At 36.2% G+C, this 26841-nt stretch overlaps 1 protein-coding gene across 7 annotated transcripts in view; it reads left to right on the forward strand.

Annotated features, from left to right (window-relative positions):
- Positions 1 to 26841, forward strand: part of Ptprm (protein tyrosine phosphatase receptor type M) — an 821378-nt gene that overhangs the window by 308700 nt on the left and 485837 nt on the right. For all 7 annotated transcript variants that reach the window (XM_058586457.1, XM_058586454.1, XM_058586456.1 and 4 more), the window contains exon 5: positions 11461 to 11576. In XM_058586457.1, coding sequence (XP_058442440.1) covers positions 11461 to 11576 — 116 coding nt within the window. The remainder of the gene's footprint in view (positions 1 to 11460; positions 11577 to 26841) is intronic.

Consider the following 26841-nt stretch of genomic DNA (forward strand, 5'->3'; position numbering starts at 1 on the left):
GCTGCTTTTCTCTGCCATGCCCCTCCACTATGATGTTCTGCCTCACCTCAGGCCCAAAACAATGCAATTAACTGTTTATGGGCTGAGACCTTTGAATCCTTGAGCCCCAAAATAAACTCTTCCTCCTGTAATTGTTCTTGTAAGGTTTTTTGGTTACAATGGTGAAAAAAAAATTACAAGGAGGAAGAAGAGAAGGAACAGGAGGAAGAGGAATACTTCGAGAGGCAGGAAGAAGGAAAGGAGGAAGATGAGGAACAGGGAGAGGGAGAAGCACAGTTAAACTAGGGCACAGGTAGAAGGGATGCACAGGTGGGTTCAAGGTAAGAAGTCAAGGCCTAGGACACATAGGATTTTGCAGGGGATGTTTAGGGGAGACTTGATAAATTTTAAAACCCCTTTGGTATGAGAGAAATTATATTCAAATCGTTAAACAATCCTTCACCACCGGCTCGGAACTGCCCTGGTCTTAACCAACTGCAGACTAACATCCCCAAGTGTAGCACCCTGTTGACCAGTGTTTTTGTCTTTTTGTTGTTGTTACTATAATGAAACCCTCAAGGAAGGCCAATTTTATAAAAGAAAGAATTTTATTTAGTTCACTGTTGAGAGATGAAGGTCCCCAAATCAGGTGGCCTCATTACTCTGTCCTGTGGCAAGGGCCTAATGGCATCATAGAGGGAGAACATGGAAGATTAAGTCATAGCATGACCTAATGGGAAACCAGAGAGTAATTCAGGGATTAAGCTTGCTCTTTTGTCAACTCACTTTTTTGAGAGTCAGGGGTCCCCCAAGAGCTACCTTCATCACTTCAGAGGGTAGCTCCCTCAGTGATCTACCCTTAAGCCCCACCTCTAAGTATTCCATACCCTGTCTCAACACTGCCCCCCAGAGACCAAGCTCCTAACATATGTTCAAGCCATAGATTATCATGAAAGATGGGTCCATAGTGAAACACTTGGTATTAGAGACCCAACTTGATATAGAGGCCTGCTGTGAGAGGAGAACAGAACTAGAGGTCTTGCACATAAGTGAGGGCAGCCTTGTGAGGCAATGTGCCATTCTGAATGTGCAGGATTAGCTCAGCCTTTAATGATCCATAGGGATACTAAAGGAGAGATTAGATTTCACATATAATCCTCATATGGAATGAGGCATAAACATACCTATTTAGATACTGTGACAAGGAAAACTTTTCCTCTTCTAACTATGAGGTTCAGTGCTTGGGGGCCTGCAAACCAACTGACAAAGAGATTCATTAATGGAAGAAAAAGCAAAGTTGCTTCCCCCATGCATGGGCAAGAAGCCCCTAATAATGACAAACTTGCTAAATAACTAGAGGTAAATATTTATATACTAAATTTAACAAAAAAGAGAGTTATAATCAAGTAATCCAACAGAATCTTCCATACACTGGGAAAGGGTAGAAGGCTCTTTTGGATTATTTGATATTAATGGGAATGGGCAGTCTATCTCCATGGCAGCTTAATTAGCAGGAAATACTTTATGAGGGGCTTAGTGGCCACTGTAGTTTTGGGCTAGCTTTGCTTTAGTCAAACAAGGGACATCAAGAGAAGATTTCTTTCTTTATCTTCTTTAGCTCCAATGTTTTAACTTTAAAATAACTTTTATACCAACTCTGGGGGTCTCAGTGGGTTCCTACATTTTCTATGTCTGAAATTTTTCTGGAAGTTTCACCAAATAAAAAGTAGCAACAGCAGCTAGGTTATTGCTGTGGAGAGCCATTAGAATTAAAAATAGCAAGGAAATAGACCTATAAAAAAGAGAGAAGAATTTATACTAGAAGGAGGAAACAAAAGTAAAGGTTAATGGTTGGAGCAGACTGGACAGTTCCTGAGTGCAGAGGGCAACTGCCAGTTGCTGGGTTTGAAGGATCTTTGGTGATGGTGGCAAGTGCAGTGTCCTAGTCATGATTCTCTCCTGGAGCACAGCGTGGAGGAAACAGGTGTTCCAGTGAATTTTCTAGTTGTACATCCTGTTCTAATGATGGATCCTTTGAAGTTCTGTTGAGTTGTCCAGCTTCTGCTCACAGGGCTTTGGAAAAATGAAAGTTTTATTTGTCAATGATCCCAAATCAGTAAGGTGTGAGGAAAATTGGAAATGTTACTGACAAAATGCCCAAGATAGCAAGAACCAGTCTAAAAATAGGTGAAAAATATCTCAAAGACAATGAATAGTACTGGAATCTGAGAACCCACAGTGGTGAGTTGTTTTCCATTGAAATTTCTCACCACAGTCACTTCATTTCTGATCATACAAAATAAGTCAAGTCCAATTAAATTCGACTGAATAAATCATATAAATGCAGCAAGATAATTCTCCACATGGCACCTTTTAAAATTTGCTTCGTTGGGACTTTTTACAAGAAATCTCAGATTGTATGCGTTTTAGTTTTTTTAAATTGGTTCATTATAATTACGTGTAATAGTGGTATTCATTATGACATATTTGTACACACACATAATTTGGCCAATTTTATTCCCCAGTACCTTTCCTTTCCCTTCATTCTTCCCTCCCTCTGGTCCCTTTCCTCTATTCTACTCATTCTTTTCCAGTTTTCATAAGATTCCCCTCCCCAACTCTTTCTTTTCCTTTTTCCTTTCTATCTTCTTTATATGAGATAAAACATACAACCCTTATCTTCTGAGCCTGGTTTATTTCATTTAACATAATGTATTCGAGTTCCATCCATTTTCCTGCAAATGACATAATTTCATTTTTTATGGCTAGATAAAACTTCATCGTATATGTGTATCACATTTCTTTATCCATTCATACGTTGACTGACACCTAGGCCTTTTGTACAACTTGGCTATTGGGAATTTTGCTGCTATAAACATGGGTAAGCATGTATCACTATAATATGCTGACTTAAGTTGTTTGGATCAGACTGGATATTTAAAAGCTTGCCTAATCTAGGAAGCCATGTGAAAGACTTAGCACCAAACTTCTCTTGAAATGCCTGTATCCTGTTTCCTGGACTTGCCAGGAAGTGACCTTCCTTACTCATCTATAATGAGGTTCATTTTCCCAAGAGGGCTTTGTCAAATAAAATCATCCTTTGTTTCCTAAAACTCATCACATCTGATTCTATGCACATTATTTTCAGATAAGACATTCTAAAGTACTGATTATGTAAGCAATGTTTTCAATGTGTCTTACTATAAAGAGGACTGATTCTCATTGAACCTAGGTAAATAATTATATGGACCCCAAATCTAAGAATATTCAATATTAGTTTCTGAAATTTTGAAGGTTTTAGGCAGGGAAGAAAAGATATTTCATTTCTGCTTACACATTAATAATCGTACCAATTAGGAGTTATAGGTTACTTAAGATAAAAAGAGAAAAGTGTTCCTTGACTTCCAGAAATAGAACATTAATGGAATAGCGATGTTTAAAACAAAAAGAGCATAAAAACTGTCATCATCATCCATTAGTTTATTCAGTCCCATTCAGTTAATTCTGGTTCTGTTTGATTTTGGGTAAACAGTTTCATGAACACACCAGCTTCTCAACTAGAGTTCTGGAAATCCTTATTCAGTTCAGTGACTATCATGAAATCATCAGTGCCAACAAAGCTGGTACTCCAGAGCATCTGGCCGAGTCGTCTTCATGGATCTCAGAAAAACTGCAATTTGTTTTTTATTTTAGGATGAAGTTCTCTGTCTTGGTATCTTGCACGTATTTGCTAAAACAGGATCACATCACTGTAAGACAATTAATATCTATGAATGATAAAAGACTTAAAGGGACATGGTTAAAGATCTAATGATAGTATTATACAAATAGTGCATTATTAGTAGTATTTTTAAAATAATAGTATTATAAATAAGTTTCATTGACTTAAAACCTTTTATATAATAATTAGAATTATGAATAATAACTTTATACCATTGTTGTCTGCTATCAGCCAGGGTAGAATGAGAACATACGTATAGCAAGAATATTGGGTGATTTCTAGGCATTTACATAACTCCTGAAATATTTACATTAATGACATTAACCCATGAAAATATAACCCAAGGGAGGAGATTAAACTTTTCTTATTTGATAATGCTTCTCATGCAAGTCAACATATCAAATATACCTAATTGTCATTGTTATTTTCATCTTCTCTTTTTGTAAGGTGGAAGAACAAACCTTTTAAGATTTCTCAGGGATCCTCTGAGGAATTTCCAAATCAGTTTAAGATCAATATTTTATTTCATATTTGATTTTAGGAAGTACAAATATCAGAAGTTGTCAAAAATATAAAAAAGAACTTTGAATTGTTGATGAAATAGGATCTTGGGTCTCTAGGAAACAGTGCATAGTTGTTATATATTTAACCAAAGTGGCAATATATAAGACTTTCAAATGTGAGAGGTAACTTGATTGAGAGAATCAAAAACCCTTAGCCCTGAGGCTGGAGTTGTGGCTCAGCAGTAGAGTGCTCACCTAGCACATGCAGGGTGCTGGGTTTGATCCTCAGCACCACATAGATTAAAAAATTAAATACAGATATTGTATCCAACTACAACTAAAAAATTTTTTTTAAAAAAACTTAGCCCTTTTAATATTGAGAAAATTTGGTTCCCTTAAATGTTCCAGTAAAGACAACACAAGAAGTTTATTTGACCAAGACAAAGAATCTCTTTTCTTGGTTATCACTAAAAAGGTAAAGGAAACTCTTTTCAATTTTTTACTGACAACAGACCAATAATCCAAGAGACAAAAGCGATGGTCAGTGGTGCTGCCTATAATCCCAGCGGCTTGGGAGACTGAGACAGGAACATCTAGAGTTCAAAGCCAGCCTCAGCAATGGCAAGGTACTAAGCAGCACAGTGAGACCCTATCTCTAAATAAAATACAAAATAGGACTGGGGATGTGGCTCTGTGGTCAAGTGTCCCTGAGTTCAATTCCTGGTACCCCCCTCCCCACCCCCCACCCCCCAAAAAAAAAGGAAAAGAAGAGAGGGAATCACATTCATTTTACATCCATGTACTGGCAAGATTATAGCTTATTTTAAAAGAACTTTTAAAATAAGTTCACTCAGATTTCAGCCAGCGGGACCATATAATATATGATCACTTTTCCCTACACCTGTTATAAATTTCTGTATCCATTTGGGTTTTTCCTATTCCTGGTCTCTTCTCACCTAACCTTTAAAAAAATCAAAATTCTATTTTCTGACATAATTATTTGTTTTCCTTTAACAAAGCATGTCCTTCATTCTGTGTATATTTTTCATTCAAAACTGTTTCCCATTGCTCTTTATTTTTCTAGTACTTTTACTTACATACATTGATTATAATTTTACCATTAGTAATCTGTGGTGTCCACAATGCCTGCGATCCTGAATTCTCGGGAGACTGAGGCAAGAGGATTGAAAGTTCCAGGCCAGCCTGTCCAAACACCACAACAAAACAACCCATTAGCAACCTTTATTTTACAAAGCAAATGAGAAAGGAGACAACTGTGAAACATTTTCATATTCCAGCATTCGGTGCATATGAGGAAATTTTATGAATCTACTTCACATATAATTTTATGAATATATCTTCACATCCCCTTGAAGCTACATGCTTGTTCATAGTTTAAAAAAACAAAGTTTAATGTGGCCAAAGCACATGCTTATTATATAGGACCAAATATATTTAGTCTTTTTGCAAGGATAAGAAGCCAAAAATATATTTAAAAAATTGTAAATACTTCAGTATTTTACTTAAAAATAAACGAGATACTTAATGATTATCTTTGGCTTTACTTTCACGTTGAAAGTTAACAAAATAATTTTCAGAAATATTTTTAGGGAATGATTGTTGAAATAAAGGTTCTCAGCAGAATGACTTAATTTGATTAAAATCAAGTTCGTTGGTTTTATAATCATAAAGTCTTGTAAATATAGCTTTAGCTTATTTAACTAGTAAATTTAAGTTGCTGATAATTCAGAAGATGGATGTTTCTTTTAATTAAACCAATAGTATTAAACTAGTCAACCAAAGATTTGGGACCTGGGTTTGATCCTCAGTACTGCACCAAAATTTAAAAAAAAAATAGTCACATCACCCAGAAGTAGGAAAATATCACATACACATAATATTCATAGGTATTTATGTGCCTTACATGCACACAGATGCAAATAGAGTTCTGCAGCTTTTATTCTAAAATTTTAGCCATAAGTCGGGCATTAACACAGTTGCTTCTTGTCTTGCCTCACTTATATTTTTATCTAAATTGTGCTTCTGGCAGATGAAATAAATTGTTACTTGCTCAATATGAGGGCCAAAGCTTTTACCAATTTTTGTGGAGGATACTTTTGTGATTTTCTCTTATCCTGACATGTAATTTCATCGAGGCTGTGGACTACATTTTATTTTCCATTAGAGTTTTTTCCAGCTTCAGTTGGTTGCTGTTTGGGTTCCTGAGTCCCTTAAGAACCCCTAAAGTGGAACAAGGGAGACTGTGATGACCAGTAGAGTGTTGAAGGGCTGGATGAGGAGAGAGAAGACTAGGGGATACAGCTTGGAAGGTTTTAGTTATCTTATCTAAGTACCAAAGTTCTAAATTTCTAAAGTTCTAAGTATGCTGGAGCTGGTGTATAAGGAAGGGGCATACAGTAAGCAGGTATTTAAAGGAAGGGGGGTTGCTTAGTCAACTGAGTGTTCCCCTGAGAATAACATGATCAAGCAAGCAGAGTATAGAGTCCTGGAAATCAAAGCCTAGACTAGGAACTCCCAGTCCAAGAAATCCTTGACACATTAAGAAGCCCGGGATTCTAACCCAGCTACACAGAGTGTACCCGTTCAAAGGTCTTAAACCATAGGTCTTTCTGTGGCTTACCCATCCCTGCAAGAGGTGACCCCAGAGGTGCTCAAGATACAACCCCATATCTGTAGATAGCCCAGAGGGAAGACAGCAGGCACTCCTATTGCCAGAGGCAGAATACACAAAGGCAATTGGGAAAAAGACAATGTGGGACTTTCTAAGTTGAGATTCTTTATCTTTACTTGGATGAACCCTGTGACAGTGGCCATGTTTAGTAGGATGCCAGCTAAAAATGGGGTGTTCAGGCCATCCACATTTCTGCCCTGCAACTATGACTTCTTTCTCTAGTCAATGGCTATCTCACTGGCCAGCTCATACAATAGTCTCTAAGTGTTTAAAACTGTGTTCACCTTTAGAAATACACACCTGCATGTTATTTCATGTTGGTCTTTCTCACAAACTTAAAGCCAGTTATCATTCTCCACTGCTTGTATTCTTCCCATGTGCCTGTTTACCCTTCATGACACTGAAATATCTTATTTAAAAAACAAACAAAAACCCAAACAAGAACACCCAGTTTTTCATGTGACAACTATTCCCCATTGTATTTATCATCCTCTGTCACACTGAGCTTGTCAGCTTTCTCCTGCTTCCCTTGATGTGCATGCTTCCCTTCCAGTAATGTAGCAGGATGTCAAGGTTGACTTTGAAGGGGCTGCAGGACCCTATCTGGAGGTAGATTGTTGATGGAAGCATCTCCTTCCTTAGGGTCAATTACCCACCTCATGGCTGGCTGGAGGATAGTCCAGTGTAGGCTTTTATAGATTCTCTATGTCTAAGCACCTCAGAAATAAGATTTTTGTTTTTGTTGTTTGTTTTGATTTTAGGAAGAAAGTTGTGGGTTGTTGACTTTATGGTGGCATAAGACAGCTACTAGGAGGTTTTGTTCTCTGAAAAGTGAAACGGCCAAGTCCTAATCTAAGGTCTTCAACATTAGGGGAGACTTAGTAAGAAGGATGAAAAGGGAAAAGGCCACAGAAAATTGACCTTGAAAGGAAAATGTTCAAAGTATTTTTGGAAGTTTTTTTTTAAAGGATCTGTATGGCTAGAAGCATCTATTCTTATTGGGAGGTGAATTTGGAAGAGGAAGGATAGAAGGCATATGAGGCCAGTTTTCAGTTTTTGGTGATCTGAGGACAGCTGTTTTCTTAGCCCGTTGGGGGCAGAAGCCTTCTGCCTGAGAAGATGAGTGATTTGGGGGACTTGTTATGGGGACTTCTGATTCCTGGAATTGTAGACAGAAAGTAGATCTAATAGTCCCTCAGTTGACAGGAAGTGCATCTGACAGTTCCTTAGGAAGTGGATCTAGCAGTCCCTCAATCAACAGGAAGTGGACCTAGCAGGTCCTCAGCCTACAGGAAGTACATCTGATAGTTCCTTAGGAAGTGGATCTGGAAGTTCCTCAATCAACAGGAAGTGGACCTAGCAATCCATCGACCTACAGAAAGTGCATCTAACAATTCCTCAGGAAGTGTTCTAGCAATCCTTCAGTCAACAGAAAGTAGACCTAGCAGTCCCTCATCCTACAAGAAGGGCATTCGACAGTTTCTCAGGAAGTGGATCTAGCAGTCTCTCAGCTCACAGGAAGTGCACCTGACAGTTCCTCAGGAAGTAGATCTGTCAGTCCCCTACTTGACAGGAAGTGGATCTAGCAGTCCCTCAGGAGTATGTACTACTCTTTGTGTGATTGCAGGGTACCTTATCTGCTGGGACCAGACATGCACAATTTACATAAAAGTGTTAAAAATCTGTTGGTGTACAAATACACTGACAAATAGAGGAGTTTCACTGCCATCATTTTTCTTTTTTTCTAAGGATCATCATGTAGGTTGATGTCCACATGGCTAGGATGGTATGCTTAGATTAATTTTATGAAAATTTGAGCAAATTTCATATTAATGACCCATGTACTGAAATAGTTGAATTTGTTGAGTATCCCTTATCCAAAATACTTGGACTTATGGATTTTTTTAGATTTTGGAATATTTTCATATTTATAATGAGATCTCTTGGGAATCAGATGCAAGCCTGAACATGGGATTCATTTATGTCTTATAATAAATCTTATACATATAGTCTGAAAGTAATTTTTGTACAATAAATTTTTTAGCATGCATATGTTGTGAAATATGATCACATGAGGTGTACAATTCTTTACCTGTGGTGTCATGTCTGCTGTCAGAAATATTCAGATTTTCAAATCAGGGTATTCAACCTGTATATATTTATGTTTAATTAGAAGAGGAGCAGTATTCACTTTTGCTTAGATTTTCTTGATAAGAAAACAGCCTTTTGACTTCCAATGCAGTCCTTTTAGTTTAGTCAAATTGCAGAATTTTTTCCAGATCTTTATGAGCTTCAGGGATGTCTAAAATGATTGTGGGTCTTTGTCCAGTAAAGTTTTTTATAGAGTAAAAGTTTGTGTCAGAGGTGGGGTAGGAAGGTAGAGTAGTGTGATTCTGCTGCAGAAGTTAAAATCTCAACTGAATAGTCCTTAAGGTTATGTGTTCACATTTTTATTAATTTTAAGTTAATAACTTTAAAATAGATTAAATTTAATGATGCCAAGTAGTATCAGTTCTATGTGAGGCATTAATATCAGGTGCTGTTACAAGGAGTGCCCTTGCTATTGTGATAGGAGAATGATGAACATCAAAATGAGAGAATTCATAGAAGCCTCAATGAAGAAATAGCACTGAGGAGTCATCTTGGAAGAAGTTAAAATTACAACAGAGGAGGTACCCCCAGTGAGCAGAAGATCAATAGGGAAGGCAGAGGTGATAAGAAGACCTAGAGAGGCCTGGCTTAGTGGCCTATACGTGGGCTTTGAACTGGCCAACCTTTTGCATTCTCCTTCTAACACTCTTTATCCACATTCCCACCAGTCCTCTCACCCATGAAATGGAGAAAACACCTCCCACCCCCAGAACATTTGTAAGTATTTAGTGGAAAGATATGTGGCATGTATGTATTCAACAAATGTTATTTTCCCACATTTTCTAAAATCAATGTGTTTTCTAGTTTCTTAGAAATGATGAGAATTGAATCAGTGAAATAGTTTATAGAGTTTAGCATTATATATTAACATTAAGAAAAAAAGAGACCCTGGCTAGGGATGTGGCTCAAGTGGTAACACCTGGCATGCGGGGGGTGCTGGGTTCGATACTAAGCACCATATAAAATAAAATAAAAATGTTGTGTCTGCCGAAAACTGAAAAATAAATATTAAAAAATTCTCTCTCTCTCTTCTCTCTCTGGAAAAAAAAAAAAGATAGAGACCATAGTTTTGTCAGAAGCTATGCAGAACATTTTGAATGCTAAATATCAGGAATACATTAAATTATTAGTGGCCTCCAAATTAGTAATGGGATTTTACTGTACGTCATTGACATTAAAATGAATTTTTTTTACTTGTTCTTTGGTTGCAACCCACTTCCATTCCTAATTATGTTCTTCTCAGGCTCACCTAAGTGTGAGTTTATAATCATTGGATACCAATAATAGGTATTCCTTGAAAGTATTAGGATATGGCCTGAAGACCATTAGCAATGAAGACTAAGGTATTTATACTAGTTTTTTTTTTTTGTGTGTGTGTGTGTTTTGTTGTTGTTGTTGTTTTGCTTTTGAGCATAAAAGAGTAGGATTTATTCAAGTGAGAAGAAAAGATACAGAGCTTCTTCAAGGTGAAAGGGAACCCAACAAGGGTTGCCTTTATACTAGTTTTTATTGAGTTGTATCCCTACTTCCTCCAGAAAATCATGACGTCTTGTTGTACTCCTTTTCTTTCTCTCTACCTGACTTGCTACTCTTTTACTCTACTAATTGTTGTGATAAGAGAATGTTTTCCTGAAAGGAGTTGCACAACATCTATCATTCTAGCTCCCGGACACTTATTTTCAGTGTGATGCAGAAATTGGCCTGTGCTTCCCAGGTCAAATAAAATTGCCCTGTATTTAAACAGCTGTTCCATAGGCACAATGTACATCATGAAACAATGTTGTTTAGCATTTGAAATCATTGTTACTTCTTGAATTAGAAATAAGAATCAGCAGAAATTGCTACACTATGGCAGTCACAGAATCATTCACAAAGTGTGTCTATAGGGATATTATTTGTGATAGCTGGAAAATATTACATGAGTAATGTTGCATTCCAATTAGTTGTATTAAAATATATATTATGCACAGCTCTGTATTTGGGTTTAAAAGTTTCCTTGACAACATCATTTAACTTCTTACTGTTCTTTTCATGTTGCTAGTATAAATATCTAATATGTTTTTGTTCAAAACATCAATTAGGCTTCAGCATAATCTTTATTAATACAGATCTGTTATTACAAGATGACTACTGAGCTATGATAATTTGCACAGCAGGAACAATAAAATATCTTCTTTTTTTGGTTCTATCCCAGATTGCTTGGCTTTTTTAGTCTTTTACAAAGCATACACCCAGAAGGTTCCATGTTATCTTGCACAATTACAGTGAAATCTTTAAAGCTCTTGTAAGCAAAAGCATTATTTTCTCCCAAGGTGAAGAAAATGGAAAGGCCCCAAATTACAGATAGATTGAAAAAGATCATAGTAGTTGCAGAACTCCACTTTTAATATATCTATTTCTTTCTTTTCATGTAGCCAGAACTCCCCATTTTCTGCGGATTCAGAATGTAGAAGTGAATGCTGGCCAGTTTGCCACCTTCCAGTGCAGTGCCATTGGCAGGACCGTGGCTGGTGACAAGCTCTGGTTGCAGGTATAGTAACCACAATTTTTCCTGCCCTGGAGGGAGGAATCAGTGAAGAAGCCTGTGTCTGGACACTTGTTTCAGGACTTTCGTCTTTGTCAATAAGTGGCCAGGTTTTTAGGTGTTCTGCATAAACTAGGTATTTTTTCTTTTCACACATCCTTTATGAATTTCTGTTTTCCCCCTTTGCTTTTGCTTAGTTGTCTCATTTGGAAGATCATATTGTCAAATTGTTTCAGAACACTGTGAAGATGTTCAAAATACAGCACTTTCTCTGATTCATCCTCCTGAGTAAAATCTAGAGAATCTTACACAAACTTATACACAAGCATGTGCGTACACCAGCACCCATACTCACAAGCACGTGCATACAAAAAGAGTTTTTAGGCTTTTGTAATTTTAATTTTCTAGCAATTTCCCCAAACATAGAAATTAATGACATATATTTTGCTTTCAAACATGTAAAATACATATAACTTATATGTGTGTATGTGTATATGCACACACACAAACACACACATATATATTAACATAATTTGTGTGACTTTGTTTACAATTTCTCAAGTTCCATCTCTCATATTTTGCCTTGCAAGTAGTTTTTACGTGTCTATGCCAGGTCTTAGGAATTCTGGCAGAATGAATAGATTAAAATGACTGGTTCCCTTCTATCAGAATGTTACCCCCTTCTTAAGTTCTAGGTTTTATGAGGGGTTTCCTCTACCCAGTGCCTTCCAATTACATGTTTTTTAAAAATTTGTTTTTCCCTTTTAAGCATTAATCTGTGGTGTGCTCATTTCTCATCTTGACTGAACCCCTCCCCCCCTTTTCTTTCCTTGGTTTGTTTTTTGTGGGACTTTTACTTTTATTTGTCTGTTTTCATGGTGCTGGAGCCTTGTTCATGGTCAGCACAGTCCCTTACACTGAGCCACACCTCCAATCCATTTATTTATTTTTATTTAAATTTTGAGTTGGCTACTAAGATGAACTTTCACGTTTTTTTTTTTTAATTTTTTTTTTGTAGATGTAGATGTAAAGAATTCCTTTATTTTATTTATTTTTACAGGATGCTAAGCATGGAACCCAGTGCCTCAAACATGCTAGGCAAGCGCTCTGCCTCAGAGCCACAGAGCTAGCTTCATAACCTTCAGATTTAAATACTTCTCTCTACATCCATTTCTTGCCATGTCACTTCCAGATCTTGTGCTGATGTTTTTCTGTAAGGATCATCTCTCTACCTCCTATCCTACTTCTCCTTTCTGCTGGGACATAATGATTGTGATGTAATACATTTGTGTGACACTATTATTTTAAAATACCTTATCCCTTTTAATCATTGTAATTTACATAAATGATTGTTTTGTTTCTCCTTTCCTTGAGGAAATGGGAGAATGGGCCTCCCAAGGTTAGCCTGCAAAGGGTTGCCAGGTTGAATACATTGGGGGAGAGGGCCTCTGCCCAGAGTGCCTCCCCCTTCTCCCTGATGTCACTGTTTATTCACATCCTGTCCCTGTTAGGGACTTGCCTACCAGGAAAGAGGACTGTATGCAGACAGCTGAAATTGTATGTTTCAAATTCCTCTTTAGTTTTTTCCCTCTTTCTAAAAGTTTTATAATCACTGCTTTAAAAGCTTTCTGCAGTGTGTGATTCAACTTTTCTTCTTATCCTGCTTCTCAGGTATTTTAAATTCTTGATGTTGGGATTGAGAATAATTTTCTCTGTTAGTGCCGTTTTGTACTAAGTGCTCTCCAGATTGACAATCTGGACCAGTGATGAGATAGACATCTTTTATTGATGTTTTACACAAAGCCTTAACCACCTTTGAAAAGTGAAGCTCTTCATTTAATCTCTGATTTATTGCTAGAACTCTTAATGTTTCTTGAAAAAACAGTAAGTTTTAAAAAAAATACACATAGATAGATAGATAGATAGATATCGATGTTAATGTTTTCTGAGAGATCACAGCGTGAAGTATAATTCTTGGTCTTCATGGAGTCATCTTAGCTTTTGCCAAAATTTTAATTGAGAGACAACAGTTTGCTCTTTTTATTTTAATAAATGTCCTGGGCTTGGGAAGCTCCTGTTTAACCGTGAGCATTTATTTATGGCTGCGAGTTTTTAATTATTTGCTGTTATAGAGGCAGTGGTTCTTCATTTCTAAATGCTGACTTAATTGGTCTGAATTGTTGTTCAGCATTCAAACCCAAGATTGAAAATTCACTAGTCGGAAGGAAAATGTCACATTTGTTTCAAATCGGAAAGAAAAAGATGTAAAGTACAACTGGTGCCTGTATGCCTCTACAGTTTCCTGGTATCACTGGAGACTGGTTTCAGGACCCATGGTTAGGTCAACCCTCAGGTGCTCAAGTCCCATGTATACAGTGGTGTAGTGTTTGCATAAAACTAAATACATCCATCTCTAGATGACATATAATACCTAATACAATGCAAACATATTATATTCAAATAAGTGTTATACTGTATTGCTTTGGCAATAATGACAAAAGAAAAACAGTGTGTATATGTTCAGTACAGGCATTTTTGTTTCCCAAATATTTTTGATCTGTGATTGGTTGAATCTTTGGGTGCATAACATGCAGAAATGGAGGACTGCCTGTATTTGGGAGTCTCAAAGACAATTTCTTGTTGAGGTTCCCAAGTACTAGATCTGTGTCTCTTTGTTCTGTTAGATTTGGACTATAGCTGTGATGAATTATTTTCCTCTTGACCTGCTAACATCTTTCTTTTTCTACTGCCCAGTCATGTCCTTCTTGTTATCAGTGACTGTGTAGTCCCTGTAGCTTTCCACGCACATAGCCTGGTCAAGAGGGGGGATGATAGGGATTGAATTTATATGACTTTGGATTTTTAAATGAAACTTAGTTTGTCCTGGATTCAGAATACTATTTGGTCTGTGAACCTTTGTGATGTTACGATAATTTTACTGTTAAATAATTTATGTCTCCTGGTATTTTGTGGGGAGATGTTTACTTTATTAATAGCTTGTGAAAGAAGACCAGTGCCCTTCACTTATAAGGTGGTTTCTGTTAATCTGTATTTGTACCAAATGATTTCTGGTAGGGATGAAGATTTAAAGTAGAGGAAGGTTTCCCAGTGCCACTCCTGCCCTTTAGCCTGGTACTTCTAGCCCTTTGACTCAGACCATTCCTTAGGGGTGGTGGAAAAAAGAAATCTACAATCATGGTCCAGGTGTCTCTAATCTAGAGGTACAAGATCTAATCTAATCTAACATCCAAAATGCTCCTGAACCTCAAACTTTTTGAGTGCTGACCTTACACCTGGAGTGGAAAGTTTCATACAATGAAACTGAGTTTGATGCACACAAGTATTTGTTTAGTTAATTAATTAGTGGTGCTGGGACTCAGACCCAAGGGCATTGAGCATGTTAGCCAAGGAATCTACACTGAAACACACTTCAGCCCAATCTGTGTGTGTGTATGTTTGTGTATGTGTGTGTGTGTGTGTGTGTGTGTGTATTTTGTATGTGGTGCTATGGATTGAACCCAGGACCTCATACATGGTAGGCACATGCTCTACCACTGTACTGTATACAAAATCATTTAAAATATTATATAAAATTACTTTAGGCTATATGAATGAGGTGTATATGAAATATAAATGTATTTCATTTTTAGACTTAATTTCCATTTCCAATAACTCATTATGTATATGCAAATATTCCAAAATCCAAACTAATCTGAAATTTGAGACACTTCTTGTTGGAAGCATTTTTGTGATGGATATTCAACCTATAATACTCTTATGCCATAACAGCTTTAAAAATGCTTGTCTGTATGTAGACTCACTTGAGACCTTAAAATAATTATGAAATCCAGGAAGAAAACTGAATGAGAAGAAATATTTTTATATTTTTTTGTGATTTGAGTCTCCATAAGTAAGGCAAGTTAGAAATTCATAATACTTCCTTTATTTGAGGGGCATCAATATTTTTGATTTTAGTAATTTGCAATAATTTTCATTACATACATCACCATCTTTTAAGCCCCAGTGTAGATATTTTGCATCAAGTGTCATGGATTCTCCCCATGATGTTTTATCTATTTTATAGATGAGGAGTTTGAGATTCACAATTGTCCAGGGTCACAGAGGTAAATGATACTGTACATCCAACTCCTTGTCTATTTTTGCTTACCTCTGATTAATTCCTCTATACTTCACTGTTTTTTCCTGTCCTGAAGATAGATGAATGGGCAATGTGCATTTAACACTTTGCTAGAAGAAGTTAGCTATGACCAGCTTACATGATTGACATCAAGGAGCCAACCTGACCATAGAAGAAATGTTCATATGTATTACATGTACTGATTGATCCATCCTGTTTTTGGTTTGGATATTAGTTGTCCCTATCAAACTCCTGTTAATGTAAGAATATTCAGAGATGAAATGATTAGATTTATGAAAACTGTACTTTAATCCATGCATCCTAGTTTGAATGGACTGACTGGGTTGTAACTATAGGATATGCCTTGGAAGGGTGCATCTTCCCTGTGCCCCCTGACCCCACTTTCTTGTTGCCAGCAGGGGAGCAACTCTTCCCGCATGATGTGCCATCTCACCTTGGGCCCAGAGCAATGGAGTACACAGACCCTGAACTGAGATTCTGGTTCTATGAGCCAAAATAAAGTTTTCCTCCTCTAAGTTGTTCTTTTTAGGTGTTTTGGTCACAGAGGCACAAAAACTAACTAAAACCCTCCTATGAAAAATGATCAAGGATTTGATTGTTTGAAATATAATATCCAGAGTCTTTACAAAATCATAAGACAAATAAATTTGGTGATGGCACCAATGGAGAAATGTTCATGACTAACAGATGTGTCCCATCTGCTTATATTTTATCCATCTCATTTGTGGGCCACACAGGTTAGTGTCAATGTGGGAGTGGTTTGTATAGAATACAGAACAAGAAAATAAACTTAGTGTGTGTGCATCTAGAATTATACCTGAAAAGTACTCAAAAACACTTTTCAGACAATTTATGGTGAAAATACAGCATTTGTAGGACTGCTTTCATGTAGTACAAAACTTATAGGCAATGAAGTTCCTATAGATCCCAACTATATGTTGTCAGGTATGGCAATCTATATGGTTAAATATGGGCTCTCAGCATGTGATATACCAGTTAAATGAATGTTTTAAACTCAAATAAATTTCCCAAATGTGACCACATTTCTTGTTGTTATTAATCTTCTGATCACTGTAGCCTACATTTTGGAATACCTTATAGTCCATATGTGTATTTTTACACAGACACACACACACACACACACACAAAGAGAGGGTAAAAGGAATTTTAGATTTTCTTCTTTCTGTTCTTTTTGTATGCTTTAGTACTTTTAAAAATAGCTTTGTTTGCTCATGGGCAACATCTTAGTTGCTTATTCTTTATGAGTTATTGACCTTTAAACCATGTATAGTTGTGTTAAAATTATTATTTCTTCAATATTTCAAATTTTACTTTTCTAAATTCATTAATTTCTCTTGAGAATTCATATATATAACATCTATTTCAGCTTTTCAGTAATAGAAGAAGATACCCAAAACTATCTACTCTAGACATTTGAACCCTACTGATGACTTGGGCTCACTCAGTTCTAGGTCACATGGCCTATGGGCCACCCTGCCCTCTTCTTCACCTATATCTGCCCCATTTGGGTATTTTGTGACTTCTGGACTTTGATCATTTTTGATCATGTGGAGTCTCCTCCATTCCTTACTTATCTTTTTTTTAGCTACCATGTGTCACTTAGAGTGGATGGAATATGAAATGGTTCATATTCTTGGACACATGGCAGAAGGCTCAGAGGCAGTAGAGATATCTTCTGGACAGTGGATGAGTGGGAACTTTGACAGATGTGTACATGTTAACTGAAAAATCGTTGGCAGAGGAGGCCTGGAGGAGAACCATTTCCTACCTACCAAGTTTAAGTGGCTTACATTTTAACATTATACAATTATGTAACTTCTGAATTTGGAACAACCTTTAACTTTTGGAGTGGGTGGATACTGGGGATTTAATTTAGGGGCACTTTACCACTGCACCACATTGCCAGCCATTTTTTTTATTTTTTATTTTGAATCTTGGATCTTGCTATGTTGCTTAGACTGACTTTGAACTCACAATCCTCCTGCCTCAGCCTCCCAAGTCAATGGGATTAGAGGAATGTGCCACCACACCTGGCTGTCATGATCTTAAGATTTAATATCAATTTTATTAATACAAAAGTGTGATCCCATAAAAATTAGGAAATTTTAACACAGTCATAATCCAATTCATGAAAGTTAGTGATACATACATGATACATTTATGTTCATATCTATTTTTTATTGATTAAAAAAATAAATGACAGCGGAATACATTACATGTATACAGCACAATTTTTCATATCTCTGGTTGTATATAAAATATATTGATACCAATTTGTGTCTTCATACATGTACTTTGGATGATGATGTTTATCATATTCTGCCATCCTTGCTAATCCCCTGCCCCCTCCTTTTCCCTCCCACCCCTCTATAGTTGTGTATAAATATATTTTGTTTTTTTACAATTTAGTAAATTTTGTTGTTTGTACATTTTTCTTCCAAGTATCTTTGAAACAGTATTAATCTTTAACAGGTATTCTCAAATTGACAGTGAAAATATCTGTTTTAGCTTCAGAACTTTAGAGTCCATCATAACAAAATGTAATTGATAGTTTTTCTTTTTTTGCAAAGAGAGCTTAATGTTTATCAGAAATAAGATTCCAGAATAATGGTTTCATAATATGCATCAGTTTTTACAAGGAGAAAAGGAATCCAGGTGATATTACTGTGAAATACTCTTGTTACAAACACTAGTAGAACCCAGTACCTGAAGCAGTACCTGTGTGTGGCAAAGGCTCTATTAATACCTGCTAAAACCCAGCCCTTGTTGAGGCCTGCACAGATCATGTGTCTCCTCCAGGTGAGCCTCAAAGGGAGGGTTACGGCTGAAGCAGGAGGATAGGCACAGAGAATGCTACATTGTCTCCCTGGTAGATTGCTGTAGGTGCCCAGCTCCTATCTAGTGGTATGGTCTTTGATAAGAAGGAAGATATATAGAACCTAGTGGTGTCTCTTAGGTTGCTTCATAATGTACACCAGTTATTACAAACCAGTTATTACGAAGAGTTGCAAGGTCTAGCAAAAACAGACATATGTCAGAGTAATTTTAGAAGAAAATATGGTCAAAATATAATTTTTCCCTAAATCTTAATTTCTTGTCCTCTTTCCCTAGGTTTTTCTTTATTCTGTTGTAAAACTCCCCCCACACTTCTCTTAGTAAAAAAATTTATTGATAAAACAGGGATTCCAAGATGGTGGGCCAGAGGGAGGCAGCATTCTCTGTTGCTCTGTGATGGAGATCTCACTTAGTTGTAATACTGCATCTCAGAGAGGGTAAGAGGACCCCTATTACAGCTAACTTCCACAGAAATCACCAGTGCTGTGACCCCTGCGCAGGGCTCAGAGCCTCAGTGTTTGAGTAGTACTCCTAGCTCCCTAAACCCAAAGCCTGCAGTTTTAACCCACACACAGCTTGCAAGCGCCTTAGCAGAATCACCTATTAGCACCTCTGCAGGACTCCAGACTGCGCTCTGCTCCCACACAAGTCACTCAGCTACTACCTACCCACAGCACAATGCCATTATCTGATTCCCCCCACCTCAACAGACACCCTAGTGCTAGAAGCAGACCACCACCATCTTGGATAACCATTCTTGCCATATTTAGTGGGGGCAGCTCTCAGATCAGATATCCATCTGGCCAGGAGGGATCTTGGAACCCTAAAAGATTGTTTTTACCCTACAAACCTATAGGGTAAAAAAAATAATACTCCAGACCCACAGAGCTGGAAAGGAAGACACATGAGCAACATGAAAAGACAAGGGAAGAAAGTACCCCAAACAAATCAAGACACCACATTATTAGAATCATTGGCAGCCACAGCAGGAAAAATGACAGAGAAAGAGTTCAGGATAGTTCTGTGAACTCAAGGAAGATATAAGCGAGCAAATATAAGCAATGAAAAGATCACTTCGACAAGGAGCTACATAAACAAATCCAGGAAGCAAAATATGACCTCAATAGGGAGATAGAGGTTCTTAAAAAACAAACAAACAAAAAACTCCCAGAAATCCTTGAAATGAAAGAAATGATAATACAATAATACAATCAATAACTTAGACTTCACTGATATATAGAATATTTCAACCTGCATCAAGTGGATATACTTTCTTCTCAGCAGCACAGGGATCCTTCTCTAAAATAGACCATATAATATGCCACAAAGCAACTCTTAGCAAATACAAAAAAGTAGGGATACTACCATGCATTTTATCAGATCATAATGGATTAAAATTGAAAATCAGTGACAAAATAAAAAATAAAAATTTCTCCAACACCTGGAGATTAATCAATATGCTACTGAATGAACAGTTGGTTGCAGAAGACATCAAAGAGGATATTTAAAAATTCTTAGAGGTAAATTAGAACATAGACACAACAATATCGAAATCTCTGGGACACTGTGAAAGCAGTACTAAGAGGAAATTTCATTGAATGGAGTTTATTCCTTAAAAGAAGAAAAAGTCAACAAATAAATGACCTCACATTCCACTCAAAGCCCTAGAAAAAGAAGAGCAAATCAACAGCAAATGCAGTAGAAGGCAAGAAATAATTAAAATTAGAGCTGAAATCAATGAAATCACAACAAAAGAAACAATTGAAAATATTCACAATACAAAACGTTGGTTCTTTGAAAAAATAAATAAAATTGACAGATTCATAGCTACGCTAACGAAGAGAAGGAGAGAGAAAACTCAAATTATCAACATTCATGATGAAAAAGGTGATATCACAACAGACACTACAGAAATACAAAGGATATTAGAAATTATTTGGAAATGTATACTCCAATAAAATAGAAGAAATTTAAGGCATTGACAAATTAATTAAGTCATACAATTTACCCACGTTGAATCAGGAAGAGATACACAATTTAAACAGACCAATATCAAGTGATGAAATAGAAGACACCATCAGAAGCTTACCAACCAAGAAAAGCCCAGGACCGGATGGATACACAGCCGAGTTCTATGAGACCTTTAAGGTAAAACTAATACCAATATTCTTCAATTTATTTCAGGAAATAGAAAAAGAGGCAGCACTTCCAAACTCATTCTATGAGGCCAATATCACCCTGATCCCAAAACGAGGCAAAGACACATCAAAGAAAGAAAACTTTAGACCAATATCTCTAATGAATATAAATGCAAAATTTTTCAATAAAATTCTGGAAAATAGAATACATAAACATATTAAAAAAATTGTACACCATGATCAAGTGGGATTCATCCCAGGGATGCAGGGTTGGTTCAACATATGGAATCAGAAATGTAATTTATCACATCAATAGACTCAAAGATGAGAATCATATGATCATCTTAATAGATGCAAAAAAGGCATTTGACAAAATACAGCACCTTTACATGTTCAAAACACTAGAAAAAGTAGGGATAACAGGAACACATCTCAACATTGTGAAGGCTATCTATGCTAAGCCTCAGTCCAATATCATTCTAAATGGAGAAAAAATAACGGCATTCCCTCTAAAATCTGGAACAAGACAGGGATTCCCTCTTTCACCACTTCTATTCAACATAGTTCTTGGAACACTGGCCAGAGCAATTAGACAGATGAAAGAAATTAAAGGGATATGTATAGGAAAAGAAGAACTTAAATTAGCATTATTTGCTAACTATATGATTCTATACCTAGAAGACCCAAAAAGCTCCACCAGAAAACTTGTAGAACTTGTAAATGAATTCAGCAAAGTAGCAGGATATAAAATCAACACCCATAAATCAAAGGCATTTCTGTATATTAGTGACAAATCTGCTGGGAATGAAATGAGGAAAACTACCCCATTTACAATAACCTAAAAAATAAATACTTGGGAATCAACTTAATGAAAGAGGTGAAAGATTTATACAATGAAAACTATAGAACCCTAAAGAGAGAAATGATGGAAAAAATCTACCTTGCTCTTGGATAGGCAGAATTAATATCATCAAAATGACTATACTACCAAAAGCACTATTCAGATTTAATGCAATTCCAATCAAAATCCCAACGGCATTCCTCATAGAAATAGAAAAAGCAACCTGAAATTCATCTGGAAAAATGAGACCCAGAATAGCGAAAGCAATTCTTAGCAGGAAGAATGAAGCAGGTGACATTGCTATACCAGATCTTAAAGTATACTATAGAGCAATAGTAACAAAAACAGCATGGTATTGGCACCACAAAAAAAAAAAAAAAAAAACCCTGGTAGACCAATAGTACAGAATAGAGGACACAGAGACTAACGCACAAAATTACGATTACCTTATATTAGACAAAGGTGCCAAAATCATGCATTGGAGAAAAGATACCGTCTTCAACAAATGGTGCTGGGAAAACTGGAAATCTATATACAACAAAATGAAATTAAATCCCTATCTCCCACCATGCAAAAAACTCAACTCAAAAATGGATCAGGGACTTAGGAATTAAGCTAGAGACTCTGTGTCTAATAGAAGAAAAAGTAGGCCCTAATCTTCATCATGTGGGATTAGTCCCCAACTTCCTTAATAAGACTCCTATAGCACAAGAATTAAAACCAAGAATCAACAAATGGGATGGAGTCAAACCTAAAAAATTACTTCTCAGAAAAAGATACAATCTGTGAGGTGAACAGAGAGCCTACATCCTGGGAGCAAATTTTTACCCCTCACAATCTTATAGAGCACTAATCTCTAGGGTATATAAAGAACTCAAAAAACTAAGCACCAAAAATACAAATAACCCAATCAATAAATGGGCCAGACACTTCTCAGAAGAGGATATACGATCAATCAACAAATATATGAAAAAATGTTCATCATCTCTAGCAATTAGAAGAATGCAAATTAAAACTACTCTAAGATATCATCTCACTCCATTCAGAATGCAGCTACTATGAAGACAAACAAAATAAGTGTTGGCGAGGATGTGCGGGCAAAGGTACACTCATACATTGCTGGTGGGACTGCAAACTGGTGCAGCCAATGTGGAAAGCAGTAAGAAGATTCCTTAGAAGACTTGGAATGGAACCACCATTTGACCCAGCTATAGCTCTCCTCGGTCTATACCCAAAGGACTTAAAAATCATCATACTACAGGGACACAGCCACATCAATGTTTATAGCAGCACAATTCACAATAGCTAAACTGTGGAGCCAACTTAGATGACATTCAGTAGAGATAAATGGATTAAAAAAATGTGGCATATATACACAATGGAATTTTACTCAGCAATAAAAGAGAATAAAATCATGGCATTTGTAGATAAATGGATGGCGCTGGAGAAGATAATGCTAAGTGAAGTTAGCCAGTCCCAAAAAAACAAATGCTAAATGTTTAGGCAGATAGGGCAGAGGGGTGGAGAGAAAGGGAGTGGGCAGGGGGTTAGCAAGGCTGGTGGAATGTGATAGACATCATTATCCAAAGTACATGTATGAAGACACGAATTGGTGTCAACATACTTTATATATAACCAGAAATATGAAAAATTGTGCTGTATATGTATAATGCATTCTGCTGTCATTCATTTTTAAAAAAAACAATAACAAATTTATTGCCATAGCATCTCTGTTAAAAGCAATAGAGCCGATCACAGTGGTGCACACCTGTAATCTCAGTGGCTCAGGAGGCTGAGACAGGAGAATCTGGAGTTCAGCAACTGCGAGGCACTAAATAATTCAGTGAGACCCTGTTTCTAAATAAAATACAAAATAGGGCTGGGGGTGTGCCTCAGTGGTATAGTGTCCCTGAGTTCAATCGCTGGTACCAAAGAAAAGTAATAGAAATATATTTCTAGTAAGAATATTCCATTTGAGCTTGCCCCATAGCAATACTTGTGTCATAGTAACAGACGAATAAAACCTACACTTTCCATATTCTGTAAGAAATGTAATTCAACATAGACTGTTAATTTGGGGAGTATAAATTTCTTTTTAAAAAAGAAACATTTTACTTGGAGGTAAAGCTATTTTAACTATTGGCCTAGAGATAGATTTTTTTCTTTTGAGTTTTTGATATATAATTCCGTCTAACTGATTATGAGCTGCTCAATTATAAAAAACAAAACCTTTCTCAACTATTCCAATAAATTTCTCATGGTCTTTTTCTACGCTCAGATAATTTTAGACCATTTTATTGAGAGAAAAAGGGGAAAAATTAAAGATTTTTGTGACCTAAAATTATTCTTATGAGAACAGCCTTTTTTTAAAAAAATATAGTTTTTATTGTGGTAGATGGACACAATGTCTTTATTTATTTATTTTTATGGAGTATATGGAGTACTGAGGATCAAACCCAGTGCCTCACACATATGAGCAGGCGCTCTAACACTGAACTACAACCCTAGCCCAAGAACAGCCTTTTTGATGGACTATATAATTGGACTTGTAGATGAACAAACTATAAACTGTAATGAATAGTATTTACATTATTGATTTAACAGATGTTCTTGAAATAAAATAATTACAATGACATTTACTGAGCACAGCTCTGTTCTAAAGGATGTTTAGTTACTTTGTTTATTGATCTTTGCAAGAACTTTATGATATGCCCATCTATAGAAGTAGAAACTTGGAAGAGGCTCAGGATTTTTTTTTTCTAATGGCAATTGGTTGTAACAATTAGGATTTGAATGCAGGTCATCTCTATCTAGAATATATGTCCTAAACCATGATGCCCCCTGTGTAAGCACAGAAGAAAACTCAGACAGTTTTTATGAATTTATAAACATCATGCAGTAATGTAAGTGATCACTTGTATCATAATATTAATAATATTAAATAATATTAATAATATTAAATAAATATTAATAATATTAAATAAAAATTACATAATATTAAATAAAAATTGTGTATGTGCAGTGTTCCCTTTTAAGGAAGGCATCCCTGTGGTCAACCTGTTCGGGTGGCTCTTATCTTCATTTATAGATTATGAGGGAAAAAATCATAACTCTCTATCAGAACACTTTTGTTGTTAGTTATAAAAGCCCCAAACTGATCTATAAAGAAATAAAATTATGACTCCCTTGGCAAATACTCACATGTTTTATATCATATATATTAAAGCAAAATTTAACATCACTTAACCACCAGAAAATATGAGGAAAACATAAAGAGGCCTTTTTTCAGTTGCTATAGGAACCATTTACTGTCTAAAATTTTGAGTGGTTAAAATCACATCCATTGTTGTTTTAGTCAGTTGTCTATCTGTAGCTGCATCTATATTATATAACCTCAAACATTCAGACTGAGACGAATGAAAGGCTTCAAGCTCATACTTTTGTCATACTTTTTAACTTAGTATGATTTGGGATTACTTCAAATTAAAGGTAAATATTTATTTTATGTTGGTGAGATGGCATGTCATATTTAGAGAGATTCTGGAAAAAAATTCATGAAGTTTACTTTGAAACATTATCTAACTCAGTGGAATAAAATGAGGTTAAAAAAAAAATGAGCTTGTGCTTCATGTGGGATCCAGTAAGAAAAATTAGGGTGGTGGTGGGTGGAGAGCTTTCTTGTCTACAGTGATTTCAAGGTCTCCTGGCCAGGAATAGAATTTGGACCACTTGGAAGATAGTTCCATCTAGAGGGCAGAAGAGAAAGGTATCAGCGCTGATCTTAAGGGCATTCCTTTGGAACCCATGGGCTATAAATCCTGGGAAAGCCTCTGTTCTATTTCTTTTATCAGATTCGTCAGTAGGCTGGCTTACGTACCTTGCTTCCAAGTATCTGAGGCTATACTATGGGAAGAGAAGACAGAGATGGTCCTCTGCATTCTTAATAGAGTTATGGATACTGACTTGTGTTCACTTGTCTCCTTTAAGCATTATGGGCCTTGGAGTAAGGATGTTAGGGCATTTATTAAAATCTCAACTTTTTCATCTTTCTTTGTTTTGGAAGTGAACGGATAAAATGGAAAGCGTTTTAGCTGGAAGCCTTACATATCTGTTCTAGGAGGCCCTTATAGTCCTAGAAGAGTTTTTAGTGTGGTAATTCGGAATTACCGTCATCCCTAAATGTCACAAAGTGTCATTCTTTTTTTTTTTTTCAGTTAGTTCACTTATTGAGTCATACCATATCCATATGGACCCCCACAGATAAGAAAACCCATGGATGCTCAAATCCCATTTATAAAATGATATGCATTTGCATATAACCTCTGCATATCTTGCTAAATCATCTCTGGATTATGTATAATACTTAATATAATATAAATCCTATGTGCATAGTTTCTGTACTGAATTACTTAGAAATTATGACAAGAACAAACAGACTTTATATGTTCAGAATAGGAATAATTTCTTTTCAAATATTTTTGATCCATGGTCAGTTGACTCCACCAATGCAGAACTTGATACATAGAGTAGACTGTACCTGTACAAGAGAGGAAGATTTGCTTAGTTAGGGTTTTCTTTCATTGGAAAGAGAATTGACAACTCTTGCTGGGTTCTAATTTCTAAACTGTCTTGAGGACTAGGGAAGTAGGATGGGGACAGCCCATGCTGCTGGTTGTCCTGATATATGATACACAGTCTGGGATAAGGCTGTGGACATTTTGTCTGGCATATGGTAGCAGCCAGGTAATTCTAATAGAGGATGAACTTTGAAATCATAGATCAGATCAGTATTCTCTTTTGCATCTCATATTTTTACATTGCTATGCTTTGTTCAAAGTTATTACTTTTATTTAAGAGATTTGTGTTACACACTTTGGTTGATTGTTTTTGCAGTGCTAGGTATTGAACTGAGGGCCTTATACATGCTAGGCAAGCTCTCTACCACTGAACTAACATACTTTCTGTGTCTAGGTAAATTATACTAGTTAAGTAAATGTAGCCTCAGGATAGAGATACTTTCACTTGGGTATGTTTTCACTTCGCCAAACTTAAGTTTCTTTTCTCTTGTGCTGGTGTCTTTGTCTGCAAAAGAACCAGGAATTTGAGTAGAACCTAGATGAAACAACTTTCATTTATGTAGTATTGGGCTGTGAATAAGTCAGAAGCAAAGTTGTTTTCCTTAGAAAAGAATCATAGTTAATCAGATAATCATTTTTTAAAGAAATTATCTACTTAATTATAGTATAATGAACTCACTAAACTAAACTTCTAGCTTCA

This window comes from Marmota monax, unplaced genomic scaffold (assembly GCF_021218885.2).
Source record: "Marmota monax isolate L192 unplaced genomic scaffold, Marmota_monax_Labrador192_F-V1.1 WCK01_AAM20220418_F8-fsc00103, whole genome shotgun sequence".
NCBI classification, from domain to species: domain Eukaryota; kingdom Metazoa; phylum Chordata; class Mammalia; order Rodentia; family Sciuridae; genus Marmota; species Marmota monax.